The sequence below is a fragment of the Tachysurus fulvidraco genome, chromosome 15, assembly GCF_022655615.1.
Source record: "Tachysurus fulvidraco isolate hzauxx_2018 chromosome 15, HZAU_PFXX_2.0, whole genome shotgun sequence".
Classification (NCBI taxonomy): Eukaryota; Metazoa; Chordata; class Actinopteri; order Siluriformes; family Bagridae; genus Tachysurus; species Tachysurus fulvidraco.
Window position 1 is genome coordinate 23,480,947 of NC_062532.1, and position 15,000 is coordinate 23,495,946.

General features: G+C 43.8%; 1 protein-coding gene across 1 annotated transcript in view; it reads left to right on the plus strand.

The window, feature by feature from the left end:
- hsd3b7 (hydroxy-delta-5-steroid dehydrogenase, 3 beta- and steroid delta-isomerase) overlaps positions 1-6,491 on the plus strand; it is a gene marked incomplete in the record, with an annotated part of 27,865 nt that extends 21,374 nt beyond the window's left edge. The window contains 1 exon segment of the mRNA XM_047800779.1: positions 5,394-6,491. Coding sequence (XP_047656735.1) covers positions 5,394-5,809 — 416 coding nt within the window.
- Between the last annotated feature and the right edge of the window lie 8,509 nt (positions 6,492-15,000).

Sequence of the window (15,000 nt, forward strand, 5' to 3'; positions counted from 1 at the left end):
AGGGTGGGAAAAATCCTCACCACGGGCCTGCAACACACCCCATGGATGAAGTGAGGCAACGTCCTCCTCAGGGAACCAGAAATGGAGCGATGTCCCCCACCGGAACAGGTGCGGGGCAATGAAGAAAAAAAAAAGGAAGGGGGCAAAACCGGGATGGTGACATCCTCCGCGGAACAGAAGTGAGGCGACGTCCTCCGCGGGGAACCGGAAGTGGAGCGCCGTCCCTCACTGAATAAAATGAGGAGCGATGTCACCGAAAAAAGGAAAAAGTCCAGGAAGACAGGGAGGACTGGAGGAACTGTCCAGGAAGAGGGAAAAAATGTGCTCCTAATAAGCCGGTCCAGGCTGGAAGTTATCCTGCTGAGTCCGAGTTTGGCCGGAATCATTCTGTCACAACCGGGAGGAGGAGACAGACCCATACGCAGGATAGTTATAAATAAATAGGTTTAATAAATAATAAATACATAAAACAGGAACAAAGACGAAAACTGAACAGGACAAAGGACGAGGGGACACTAACGATGATGATCCCGCGCTGCCATCAGCAACACGGCATGGTTAAATAGACATAACAATGAACACATTGGGAATAGGTGTGCAGAGACGGGGAGGAGTAAACAAAGGCGGGGCAGACACGTGACACGGGACATAAACAGAAGCACATGGCCAAAAGTCCTGACAGTTCAGAGTCCTGACAGCGACTCACAGCCCACAGTTATTTAAATGTTATTATTTGTCTGAGTGGTGGAGCTTCAGTGTGGAGCTTCAGTGTGGAGCTTCAGTGTGGAGCTTCAGTGTTGAGCTTCAGCAGTGTGGAGCTTCAGTGTGGAGCTTCAGTGTTGAGCTTCAGAAGTGTTGAGCTTCAGCAGTGTTTAGCTTCAGCAGTGTGGAGCTTGAGCAGTGTGGAGCTTCAGCAGTGTTTAGCTTCAGCAGTGTGGAGCTTCAGCAGTGTGGAGCTTCAGCAGTGTGGAGCTTCAGCAGTGTGGAGCTTCAGCAGTGTTTAGCTTCAGCAGTGTGGAGCTTCAGCAGTGTGGAGCTTCAGCAGTGTTTAGCTTCAGCAGTGTGGAGCTTCAGCAGTGTGGAGCTTCAGCAGTGTGGAGCTTCAGCAGTGTGGAGCTTCAGCAGTGTTTAGCTTCAGCAGTGTGGAGCTTCAGCAGTGTTTAGCTTCAGCAGTGTTTAGCTTCAGCAGTGTGGAGCTTCAGCAGTGTGGAGCTTCAGCAGTGTTTAGCTTCAGCAGTGTGGAGCTTCAGCAGTGTGGAGCTTCAGCAGTGTGGAGCTTCAGCAGTGTGGAGCTTCAGCAGTGTTTAGCTTCAGCAGTGTGGAGCTTCAGCAGTGTTTAGCTTCAGCAGTGTGGAGCTTCAGCAGTGTTGAGCTTCAGCAGTGTGGAGCTTCAGCAGTGTTTAGCTTCAGCAGTGTTTAGCTTCAGCAGTGTGGAGCTTCAGCAGTGTTTAGCTTCAGCAGTGTGGAGCACTGTGTTGACTCCTCACAGCTTGTTTTTATTATACTGTGATTGTAGCTCATTAGGCAGTGACTCAGAGGACAAAACTGAGGAAACAGAAACATGAAGCTTAACTCTGAGCCTCGACACACCTCCACTCTGACTTTATAACACATCAGTCTTCACTCGATGCTCCTCAAACTCACACCTCAGGGTTTCTCTCCATGACACCTTTTACACATGACCTATTTTTAGTCATGGTGGAACTTCTCTAATTGGAGGTGTTAGAACATGTTGAACTAAATATATGTGGGGAAAAAGCGTGTGTGTGTGTGTGTGTTTGAGACAGCCAAAATGTTTACAGCCAAACTGAAATAACATGTGTCTGGCTTTTAGGTGTGTGTACATGAGTGTGTTTAGAGTGTGTGTACATGAGTACAGTGTGTGTGTACATGAGTACAGAGTGTGTGTGTACATGAGTACGGTGTGTGTGTACATGAGTGTGTTTAGAGTGTGTGTACATGAGTACAGTGTGTGTGTACATGAGTACAGAGTGTGTACATGAGTACAGAGTGTGTACATGAGTACAGTGTGTGTACATGAGTACAGTGTGTGTGTACATGAGTACAGAGTGTGTACATGAGTACAGAGTGTGTACATGAGTACAGTCTGTACATGAGTACAGTGTGTGTGTGTACATGAGTACAGTGTGTGTGTACATGAGTACAGTGTGTGTGTACATGAGTACAGTCTGTACATGAGTACAGTGTGGGTGTACATGAGTACAGAGTGTGTGTACATGAGTACAGTGTGTGTGTACATGAGTACAGTGTGTGTGTACATGAGTACAGAGTGTGTACATGAGTACAGTCTGTACATGAGTACAGTGTGTGTGTACATGAGTACAGTGTGTGTGTACATGAGTACAGTGTGTGTGTACATGAGTACAGTCTGTGCATGAGTACAGTGTGGGTGTACATGAGTACAGAGTGTGTGTACATGAGTACAGTGTGTGTGTACATGAGTACAGTGTGTGTGTACATGAGTACAGAGTGTGTACATGAGTACAGTGTGTGTGTACATGAGTACAGTCTGTACATGAGTACGGTGTGTGTGTACATGAGTACAGAGTGTGTTGTGTGTACATGAGTACAGTCTGTACATGAGTACAGTGTGTGTGTACATGAGTACAGTGTGTGTGTACATGAGTACAGTCTGTACATGAGTACGGTGTGTGTGTACATGAGTACAGAGTGTGTACATGAGTACAGTCTGTACATGAGTACAGTGTGTGTGTACATGAGTACAGTGTGTGTGTACATGAGTACAGTGTGTGTGTACATGAGTACAGTCTGTACATGAGTACAGTGTGTGTGTACATGAGTACAGTGTGTGTGTGTACATGAGTACAGTGTGTGTGTACATGAGTACAGAGTGTGTACATGAGTACAGAGTGTGTACATGAGTACAGTGTGTGTGTACATGAGTACAGTGTGTGTGTACATGAGTACAGAGTGTGTACATGAGTACAGTGTGTGTGTGTGTACATGAGTACAGTGTGTGTGTACATGAGTACAGAGTGTGTGTACATGAGTACAGTGTGTGTGTACATGAGTACAGTGTGTGTGTGTACATGAGTACAGTGTGTGTGTACATGAGTACAGAGTGTGTGTACATGAGTACAGAGTGTGTACATGAGTACAGAGTGTGTACATGAGTACAGTGTGTGTACATGAGTACAGAGTGTGTACATGAGTACAGTGTGTGTGTACATGAGTACAGTGTGTGTACATGAGTACAGTGTGTGTGTACATGAGTACAGTGTGTGTACATGAGTACAGTGTGTGTGTACATGAGTACAGTGTGTGTGTACATGAGTACAGTGTGTGTACATGAGTACAGTGTGTGTACATGAGTACAGAGTGTGTGTACATGAGTACAGAGTGTGTACATGAGTACAGAGTGTGTGTACATGAGTACGGTGTGTGTGTGTACATGAGTACAGTGTGTGTACATGAGTACAGAGTGTGTGTACATGAGTACAGTGTGTGTGTACATGAGTACAGTGTGTGTACATGAGTACAGAGTGTGTACATGAGTACAGAGTGTGTACATGAGTACAGTGTGTGTGTGAACATGTAGTAATAGTAGTAGTAGCCTTTATTGTCTCTGGTCACAGGTACCATTAGCCATCAATCTGTCCGTACATACAATACATACAATATGACGGGGGGTGGGGGGTGGGCAGGAAGACAGGGGATTAAAAAGAAATACAGCATGACATGAGGGAAGGGAGGAGAAAAAAAACAACCCCCATATTATGGTCCTGTGGTGAGTACAGTGTGGGTACAGAAAAAACACCTCAGCAACATAAGCACATAAACAGTACGCCATAAACACACGACTTGCAACAGGGGAGGGGAGTGGGGGGGTGGGGGTGGGGGTAATCCAGCACAGGCAAGCAGCCATCGGGTCCTGCAGGCTTTATCTTCGGCGCTGGTCACAGACCCGCTCGTCAGTCTGGCGGTACAAAGCGGCAAAGGCGTGGGATGGGGGGTGGGGGGTTGAGTGCATATCTTTATATATGTGTGTGTGTGTGTGTGTGTGTGTGTGTGTGTGTGTGTGTGTGTGTGTGTGTGTGTGTGTGTGTGTATAAGTGTGTAGGCCTGGAGAGTCACTGCGATTCATAGCGATTCACAGCAAGTTGCCATGGAGACAGCCTTGATCAGGTCCCAGACTGAGTCAACAATCAGCAGGTGTCTGTGGAAATGGGGGAAGGGAAGCAAGAGGGTCTCGCTGCAGTGTTCTTCCAGGGGGGTTGTTGTTCCAGCAGCGGCCTTGGCTGAGACCAGTGCTGGTTCAGGAGAGGAGAAAGCAGATAAGATTGGGATTGTTTGGTCTTGGGGCAAGTGGACGCATTCCAATTTACACGACTACTCTCTTAGTGCGTTCTGCTCTCCAAATCGATCCATTTTCCTTTCCAAAGCAGTGAGCTTCTCCGTGATGTTCTCCAGAGCAGTGAGCTTCTCCGTGATGTTCTCCAAAGCAGTGAGCTTCTCTGTGATGTTCTCCAGAGCAGTGAGCTTCTCCGTGATGTTCTCCAAAGCAGTGAGCTTCTCTGTGATGTTCTCCAAAGCAGTGAGCTTCTCCGAGATGTTCTCCAGAGCAGTGAGCTTCTCTGTGATGTTCTCCAGAGCAGTGAGCTTCTCTGTGATGTTCTCCAGAGCAGTGAGCTTCTCTGTGATGTTCTCCAGAGCAGTGAGCTTCTCTGTGATGTTCTCCAAAGCAGTGAGCTTCTCCATGATGATCTCCATATTGCGGTTAATAGTCCCAGCCTCAGTGCTGACCGCTCTGCCCACTGCATCAGTCATGATGGGCAGCCATGGGAGGTTTTGGACAGCTGTTACCGTTTCCTGATTTCCTCGATAAACCAGGGTAATGGCTAATCCAATCATGATAACTCTTGTTATCATGGTTCCGAATCTTCAACGTCCTCCACGGAAAGTGACGCCAAACACAGGACCCGCCGGCTGCGAACGTTCTGACTCTAACCCAAGGGCAGTCAGGTTCTCCCGAACCCAAGATTCTCGTTGAGAAGATGGTGTCGATTGCGTTGAGAGACCAGTTTATCAACTCCATAATCAGGCTTTTAGTTTGGAGAGCAGTGTGGAGAGAGTCTCAGAGTAGAAGACAGACGAGACAAGAGGAACAAAGCAGGGAAAGTAAGGGGAGGGAGAGGGAGAGAAAATGCGACCGCCTTCGTTGAGAGCCAGAAGATGTACAGATCAGGAATATTTATTTAAGACATTTTATATTTAATGAATATTTATATTCTTACCCAACTATTTCCCTCGTCTGTTTGTGCAGGTTGGATCAGAGTCCTTCAGTATTAATACATTATTATCTGCAGCTTTCTGCTTCTGATGTTTGATGTTTTTATGCTTTTGTTTGACAGGAAACGTGGCCTGGATGCACGTGTTAGCAGCGCGGGCTTTACGTGAGCGTCCCGAGCGACTCGGAGGTGAAGTGTACTTCTGCTATGATGATTCTCCCTACAAGAGTTACGAGGATTTCAACATGCAGTTCCTGTCTGTGTTTAACTTCCGTTCTCTGCGCGTCCCTCTCTGGGCACTCTGGATGTTGGCCTGCTTCAACGAGCTGCTGCACTGGTTGCTGAAGCCCATCTGCAACTTCACACCCATGCTGAACCGCTACACGGTAGCCATCGCCTGCACCTCCTTCACCGTGAGCTCAGACAAGGCGCTGCGCCACTTTGATTATCGCCCGCTCTACGACTGGCCGCAGTGCCTCGCACGCACACAGGAGTGGGTCAACACGTTCCCCTTGGACACCGGCTGCAAGGACGCGTGACCACCGACAGCATCCGGAGACACCAGGAGACAGGGTTATTATCATCATCATCATCATCATCATCAACATCATTCTATACACACACACCAACAGCATCCGGAGACATCAGTAGACAGGGTTATCACAATGTAAACAGTGTAATGAGAGTTTATAATAGAATTATAACCAAATTATTCATCAATCTGATTCTGATTATCGGTGCAGGTTTCTCGCTCTAACCAGCAGGATCAGTGACTGATGCTGTCATACTCCACGGTCTACACCTTAGCACTGTTAGCTTTAGGTTTGGTAATGTAGGTGAGAAGGGAAGTGAGAAAAAGGACATGCAGGAAGAAGAGGTGGATTAGGATTGGAGTTTCAGGCTCTGGATTCTGATTGGTCAGAAGATGATGATCGTTGTGAACCTGATGATGGAGTGGATGATGGAGGTGTTCTCCTAAACACCTACAGCTGAAGGAGGAAAGAAACTCAGCCAGGCAACAAAGAAGCTATTTTCTCTAGATTATTAACATTTAATCATGAATATTTAATTATAAATATTTAATTATGCATATTTACTAAATACATCAGTTTAATAAAATATTTATTACCCTCGTTATCTGTAATTAAAACAGTCTAATTATATTAATATTTATTATTATATGTAAAAATACGGTGAATGTAATAAAAGTGCAACAAACGATGTGTAAGTGACTTTGTTTGCAAGTAATCTGGAATACTGTAAACATAAAGTTTAAATAAATGCATTAATATTACTAGGGTTGGTATCAAAAGAAAAGTTCCGGTTCCAGTTCTGCCTTACGATTCCTGGCTCTGATTCCGATTCCATAATTAAAGAAATGTGAACAATAACGCACAATACTTAAACAATTCCATTTGTGTTTATTAATCACTCTTTAAATATTTTAAACAGAGCATTTCAATTCATATCAATTTAAATTTAAATAAGGCCATCCTTAAAAATGTTTGCCGTAACCCGACCGACTGTCAATCTAGGACCGACTCAAATTATTATTAATTCAGTTCAATTCAATACAAGTTTAATTGTATAGCGCGTTTTACAATAGACTTTGTCTCAAAGCAGCTTTACAGAACATAAATATAGAGCAGAAGGTAAACATAAGGAGAAATATAGAGAATTTATTCACAGTATGTATGTATGTATGTATGTGTGTATGTATGTATGTATGTGTGTATGCGTGTATGTGTGTATGTATGTGTGTATGTATGTATGTGTGTATGTATGTGTGTATGTATGTGTGTATGTATGTATGTGTGTATGTATGTATGTATGTGTGTATGTATGTGTCATGATGAGACATGGTGAGACAAATGCGAGGATCCAAATAAATCAAAACAAGAAATAAACAAAAATAGGCAGGCGGAACAGGAACAGAGACATAACTAGACAACATACTACACCGACAACGACTAACACCAGGGAAGTGAACAAACACAGTAGATATAGTGAACAAGAACCAATCACAAAGCAGAGACAATCAGAGACAAAGGCAACACACCTGGGGGAAAGATTGAGTACAATTAGTGTCCATGGTAACCAAGAAGTGGGCGGAGCAAACAATTAACAGGGCAAGGCAGCAGACAGAAATAAAGGAAAACACAGACAGACATATATATATGTATGTGTGTATGTGTGTATATATGTATGTATGTATGTGTGTATGTGTGTATGTGTGTGTTTATATATGTATGTGTGTATGTGTGTATGTGTGTATGTGTGTGTTTATATATGTATGTATGTATGTGTGTATATACGTATATATACACACACACACACACACATATATATATATATATATATATATATATATATATATATATATATATATATATATATATGTGTGTGTGTGTGTGTGTGTGTGTGTGTGTACTGTATGTAGATGTATTTATCCCCAGTGAGCAAGTCTAAGGTGACTCAGGCAGCAGAGGGGAGGAAAAACTGCCTTATTATTTTTTTTTGCTTTAAGTCCGACCGACTTGCCGGTTGTAAATTTACATTAAGACCAACCTTTTTTTTTTACTCTTCATATAACTAATACAAAAGCAATAAAATAATATTAACAGGTTCAGGCCCCATAATACATCTAAAAAAGTCATTAAAACAGATGTTTACGACACGCTTTAACTTGGCACGAAGTTCTGGACAAGCATCAAAATAAGGTTATTTTTAAGGACAGCCTAAATGCAACATCAAATTTAACGTCCAGAATTACAACTTAGCAAAACAGTTAGCAATTTTCTGAAGAAAAATGAACGTCTGCTTTCTCTGGGAGAAGACGAGACCTTTCCTGGCTTATTGTATGTCCAGCTGTGGAGAAAACCATCTCAGATCGGAGAATCAGAATCAGGATCAGAATCAGGATCAGGATCAGAATCAGCTTTATTGTCAGGCATGTTTTCACATGCGAGGAATTAGTTTTAGTGACATAATCACAGTGTAACAGAATGACATCTGTAGTATAGACGAAATTGTATGTACACTTTTACAGGTGTGAAATGTGCAGTTAAAGTAAACATAAACATTAAGACAATATGTATGTGTGTATGTACAGAGTGCAAGTATGTAATGTGCAAATTGAGGTATACATAGTGCAGATATTATGTGTTGTGTGTTCCATGGTGTTAAGTGTTCATCAGGTGGATTGCTTGAGGGAGGAAACTGTTCCTATGTCTGGTCTTTCTGGTGCTCAGGGCTCTGTAGTGTCGAGCAGATGGGCAACAGTACAAAGAGGGAGTGTGCTGAATGTGAGGGGTCCTGAGTGAGTGTGTGTGCTGGATGTGAGGGGTCCAGAGTGAGTGTGCTGGATGTGAGGGGTCCAGAGTGAGTGTGCTGGATGTGAGGGGTCCAGAGTGAGTGTGTGTGCTGGATGTGAGGGGTCCTGAGTGAGTGTGCTGGATGTGAGGGGTCCAGAGTGAGTGTGTGTGCTGGATGTGAGGGGTCCAGAGTGAGTGTGTGTGCTGGATGTGAGGGGTCCTGAGTGAGTGTGTGTGCTGGATGTGAGGGGTCCAGAGTGAGTGTGTGTGCTGGATGTGAGGGGTCCAGAGTGAGTGTGTGTGCTGGATGTGAGGGGTCCAGAGTGAGTGTGTGTGCTGGATGTGAGGGGTCCAGAGTGAGTGTGTGTGCTGGATGTGAGGGGTCCAGAGTGAGTGTGTGTGCTGGATGTGAGGGGTCCAGAGTGAGTGTGTGTGCTGGATGTGAGGGGTCCAGAGTGAGTGTGTGTGCTGGATGTGAGGGGTCCAGAGTGAGTGTGCTGGATGTGAGGGGTCCTGAGTGAGTGTGTGGGCTGGATGTGAGGGGTCCAGAGTGAGTGTGCTGGATGTGAGGGGTCCTGAGTGAGTGTGTGTGCTGGATGTGAGGGGTCCAGAGTGAGTGTGCTGGATGTGAGGGGTCCAGAGTGAGTGTGTGTGCTGTATGTGAGGGGTCCAGAGTGAGTGTGTGTGCTGGATGTGAGGGGTCCAGAGTGAGTGTGTGTGCTGGATGTGAGGGGTCCAGAGTGAGTGTGTGTGTTGGATGTGAGGGGTCCAGGGTGAGTGTGTGTGCTGGATGTGAGGGGTCCAGGGTGAGTGTGTGTGTTGGATGTGAGGGGTCCAGGGTGAGTGTGTGTGTTGGATGTGAGGGGTCCAGGGTGAGTGTGTGTGTTGGATGTGAGGGGTCCAGGGTGAGTGTGTGTGTTGGATGTGAGGGGTCCAGAGTGATTTTCTTTGCTCTTTTGCACACTCTGGAGGAGTACAGGTCTTGAAGAGTGGGGAGAGTTGTGCCAATGATTCGCTCAGCAGTCCGGACTACTGTAGTCCTCTGTAGTCTTCTGAGGTCGAATTTGGTGGCTGAGCTGAACCAAACAGTTACCGAGGTTACCGAGGTGCTGAACCAAACAGTTACAGACGTGCAGTTACCGAGGTTACCGAGGTGCTGAACCAAACAGTTACCGAGGTGCAGTTACCGAGGTTACCGAGGTGCTGAACCAAACAGTTACCGAGATTTACTTCATAGTTGTATCTTTGGAAATGAATCCACACTTTAGACTTTATTGAGACCTGTTTAACACAAAGCGAACCTCAGCACAACAGCACGAGTGACTGATCTCTGCAGTAAACTGCATTAATTCTGTTGCATGACTGTAAACAGTGTAAACAATTAATATTCATGAGGTAAGACATGACTATTTAAAGTGACCGCTCACAGCGCTTTGGCCTCATCACATCGGAACCTGGTTCGGAACCGAAACTTAAAAATTCTACGCGGTTCCGGTTCCTGTTAAAAAAAACAGAACCGGTTCTTCATGAATAAGAACCGGTTCTCGGTTCCCAACCCTAAATATTACTTTTAGTGATGGCCAGTTTGTGATCGAATCGTTCTTTTGAACCAGTTCTTTTTAGTGAACTGGATGAACCTGTTCACAAAATCGGACTGATTCGTTCTAAACAGTTCGTGTCTTGAGTCAGCGCTGATCCACAAGTTACTAAAGTTACACACTTTCAGTCATGTCTGACAGTCGGTCCGACTCTAAATAAACTAATATCCCGGAGTTATATGTAACTCCTGTACACTGAACTGACATGTTGTGCTGAGAGAACTGTGAGTTCGAGCTGTTGATACTGCGTATGTGTGAATTACTGAACCGATACAGCGAATCATCACTACACTGAACCGATACAGCGAATCATCAGTACACTGAACCGATACAGCGAATCATCAGTACACTGAACCGATACAGCGAATCATCAGTACACTGAACCGATACAGCGAATCATCAGTACACTGAACCGATACAGCGAATCATCAGTACACTGAACCGATACAGCGAATCATCAGTACACTGAACCGATACAGCGAATCATCAGTACACTGAACCGATACAGCGAATCATCAGTACACTGAACCGATACAGCGAATCATCAGTACACTGAACCGATACAGCGAATCATCAGTACACTGAACCGATACAGCGAATCACCAGTACACTGAACCGATACAGCGAATCATCAGTACACTGAACCGATACAGCGAATCATCAGTACACTGAACCGATACAGCGAATCATCAGTACACTGAACTGAGAACTGTTTGTTTCAGACACACTTCTCTGGTCCATCAGCTCACTCAATCTCACCTTTACAGTACATACAAAACTCGGCTGCCAGAACGTTAACCTCCAATAAAAAATCTGCCCACATCACCCCTATATTATATGATCTTCACTGGCTGCCAGTCTCATCTCGCATAAAATATAAAATCATACTGCTCACTTATAAGGCACTAAATACTAAATAAGGGCCCCCCCCCCTCCCCAATCTTTCCGATCTTCTCTCATCCTGTGTACCTTCACGATCACCCGGTCTTCAAATTCTGAACTTCTTTGTATTCCTAGATACCGTTTATCCTCTACGGGGGGGGCAGATCCTTTCCTGTCATTGCTCCAACACTATGGACCTCCGTACCCATTGCACTTGGAAACATCACCACTTTGTCTGAATTTAAATCCAGGCTTAAGACCCCCCTTTTCAACCTTCACTATCAGTAAATGCATATGTATTAGGAGTCGTACTATGTCCTGTCCTGTACTGTATGTTTTTGTGTATAGTCCTTTCTTCTGTTATCATCTCATGCAGCTGCATGTGATCCTTCGTCCTGGGCAAATGTCCGACGAATATGTATATGTATGTTACGTTATATTTCATCTGTCTTGAAATACTGTACATTGTAAAACACACTAATAATAATAATAATAACAATAATAATAATAATAATAATAATAATAATAATAATATTTTTATTATTATTATTATTATTGTTATTATTATTGTTATTATTATTATTATTATTATTATTATTATTATTATTATTATTATTATTATTATTATGAGTGTGTTTGTGTGTGTAATAAGTCCACATGAAGTGTGTGTGTGTGTGTGTGTGTGTGTGTGTGTGTGTGTGTGTGTGTGTGTGTGTGTGTGTGTGTGTGTAGGACATTTTTCTGTTGTTACGCTGCCTTGGTATCCACACATAATATTGATGATTTTCCACTTAGAGAAGTTTAAACTCCAAAAAAGGCTTTGATTTGTGAGGCTCAGTGAGAGACAACACAAGGTTATAAACATTAATAAACACACTAATGTGTTAATTACACAAATCTTCTGCTCTTACGCTGCTGGCATTCCTGTGGTCTGCGGGACTGGTGAGTGTGTGTGTGTGTGTGTGTGTGTGTGTGTGTGTGTGTGTGTGTGTGTGTGTGTGTGTGTGTGTGTGTGTGTGTGTGTGTGTGTGTGTGTGTGTGTGTGTGTGTGTGTGTGCGTGTGTGCGTATGTGTGCGTGTGTGTGTGTGTGTGTGTGTGTGTGTGTGTGTGTGTGTGTGTGTGTGTGCGTGTGTGCGTGTGTGCGTATGTGTGCGTATGTGTGCTTATGTGTGTGTGTGTGTGTGTGTGTGTGTGTGTGTGTGTGTGTGTGTGTGTGTGAGAGGAGTCTAGTTTTTTCTGGCAAGGAGTCAAACATGCTTTTAACTTTGGAGCAAAAAGCATGTTGGCACCAGAATAAATTCTATTCTGCGTGATGACTTCAAGAGCTATTTATTATCTCCCCACCTCGCACACACACACACACACACACACACACACACATACACACACACACACACACACACCAGTCCCGCAGACCACAGGAATGCCAGCAGCGTTGTTTTTGTTGCTGAGACACTGTGTGTGTGTGTGTGTGTGTGTGTGTGTGTGTGTGTGTGTGTGTGTGTGTTGCACAACGATGTGCTCCCCCCTTCACCCACAGCTCACACCCTTGGGGTAACCATGGACAATCATCTGTCCTTTTCCTCTCATGTCCCTAATGTGACTCGCTCATGTCGGTTTCTTCTCTACAACATCAGAAGGATTCGGCCATTTTCCCCACACAGACTGCTGAGGTACTTGTTCAGTCTCTTGTCATCACTACACAGGGTTACTGTAACACACTGCTGGCAGGTCGACATATGGACACAATCTGTCCTCTGTAAATGATCCAAAATGCAGCTGAACTTCCCCTAGAGGTCCGGACAGCTGAGTCACTGGCTATTATCAAGCGGTGGTTGAAGACCTACTTATTCAGGAAACACTTCAACTAGCACTTCTTTCCTTATCTTTGGCATTTAAAAAACTAAACAAAATTTTTTTTTGACACTTTTTCATTGTAACTTTGAATAAATGTTTTAAACTCGTGGTATCTTAAGTCTGTAACCCAGTGAGCAGCATTAATGTGTTCAGTGTTAGAGATTTAAGCTCTTATGTACGTCGCTCTGGATAAGGGGTCTGTCACATGCTGTACATGTAAATGTGTGTGTGTGTGTGTGTGTGTGTGTGTGTGTGTGTGTGTGTGTGTGTGTGTGTGTGTGTGTGTGTGCATGTTTTGTTATTATGTTCTGTTTGCTTTAATCTATATCACACGTTTGTAAAGAAACAGAGGATTATGAAAATGATGTAAAAATCCATGTGAAGAAAAGTTCTGTGGCGAGGAAACCCTCCTGACTCAGATCCAGAAGGAGTTCCCCGACTCTGTTTCTATAGTTACGCAAAATATTGACAGTCGGTGGAAATGTGATTCATCTACATCACACCACATCACAGAAACACACACACAGTAGTCTAATTTTACTATAAACACAATGTGTGTGTGTGTGTGTGTGTGTGTGTGTGTGTGTGTGTGTGTGTGTGTGTGTGTGTGTGTGTGTGTGTGTGTGTAGGACATTTTTCTGTTGTTACGCTGCCTTGGTATCCACACATAATATTGATGATTTTCCACTTAGAGAAGTTTAAACTCCAAAAAAGGCTTTGATTTGTGAGGCTCAGTGAGAGACAACACAAGGTTATAAACATTAATAAACACACTAATCTGCTCTTATGCTTATCTACAGTCTCAGGGCTCAGTTTGTTTGTTGTAAAAAAAAAAAAACCTTTTGTGATTATTATTATTTGTTCCGATGGTTTAGGAGCTTTTACTTTTACATTCACACACACACACACACACACACACACACACACACACACACACACACACACACACACACAAACACACACACAATCACACACACACACACACACACACACACAATCACACACACACACACACACACACATACACTCGCACACACACACACACAATCACACACCCAACACTCACCACCCACCAATCACACACACAACACACACCACAATCACACACACACAACCACACACAATCACACACCACATACAACGCACACACACACACACACACACACACACACAAACCCACACACACACACACCGACAGCAAACACAATCCACAAACACACACACAATCACACACACAACACACACAAACCACACACATCAAACACACACACACACACACGCCACACTACACGCACACACACAAACACACCACACACCACACACACACACACACACACACACAAACACACACACACACACACAAACACAATCACACAAACACACACAATCACACACACACACACACACACACAAACACACACACAATCACACACACACACACACACACAAACACACACACACAAACACACACACACACACACACACACACACACATACACGCACACACACACACACACACACAAACACCACCCTGTCACCCTGCCAACACCCTGCCCTGTCATCTAACACACAACTTGTACAGAACATTCAGCTCTACACTCTTTACACATATAAAGTCCAAACAAGGTAAAGTTGCAGTCGATGAGCATCAGACAAACCTGATCCAGTGCTAAATAAACATTAGATAACATTTAAATGAAACGTTACATGAAGGTTAGATGAAGGTTAGTGTTCCATAAACATTTAATGTACCAATAAAAAGCGAGCTCTTTTTTTTCTTTTCTTTTTTACTAAATAAATAAGAGATGGATGCAGTGAAGTCACTGGAGTTATTAAAAGTCATGTTCTTGTGTTGTGGAATTCTGGCGGTTTGGTCTCCTTTAGAGATGTTTCTAAAAGAATACCGCCATCTAGTGGCATGTCGTTGTAACGTCCTCAGTCATTCTGCAGGAAAAGATAATTACAGGTAAACAATATATATATATATATTTACAACAAGTAAGATTTAAGGTACCTTATGATCCACATGTGCTTCAGGTATTGTTTCTGTGTTCAAACTGCTCAGAACTGGATCATTC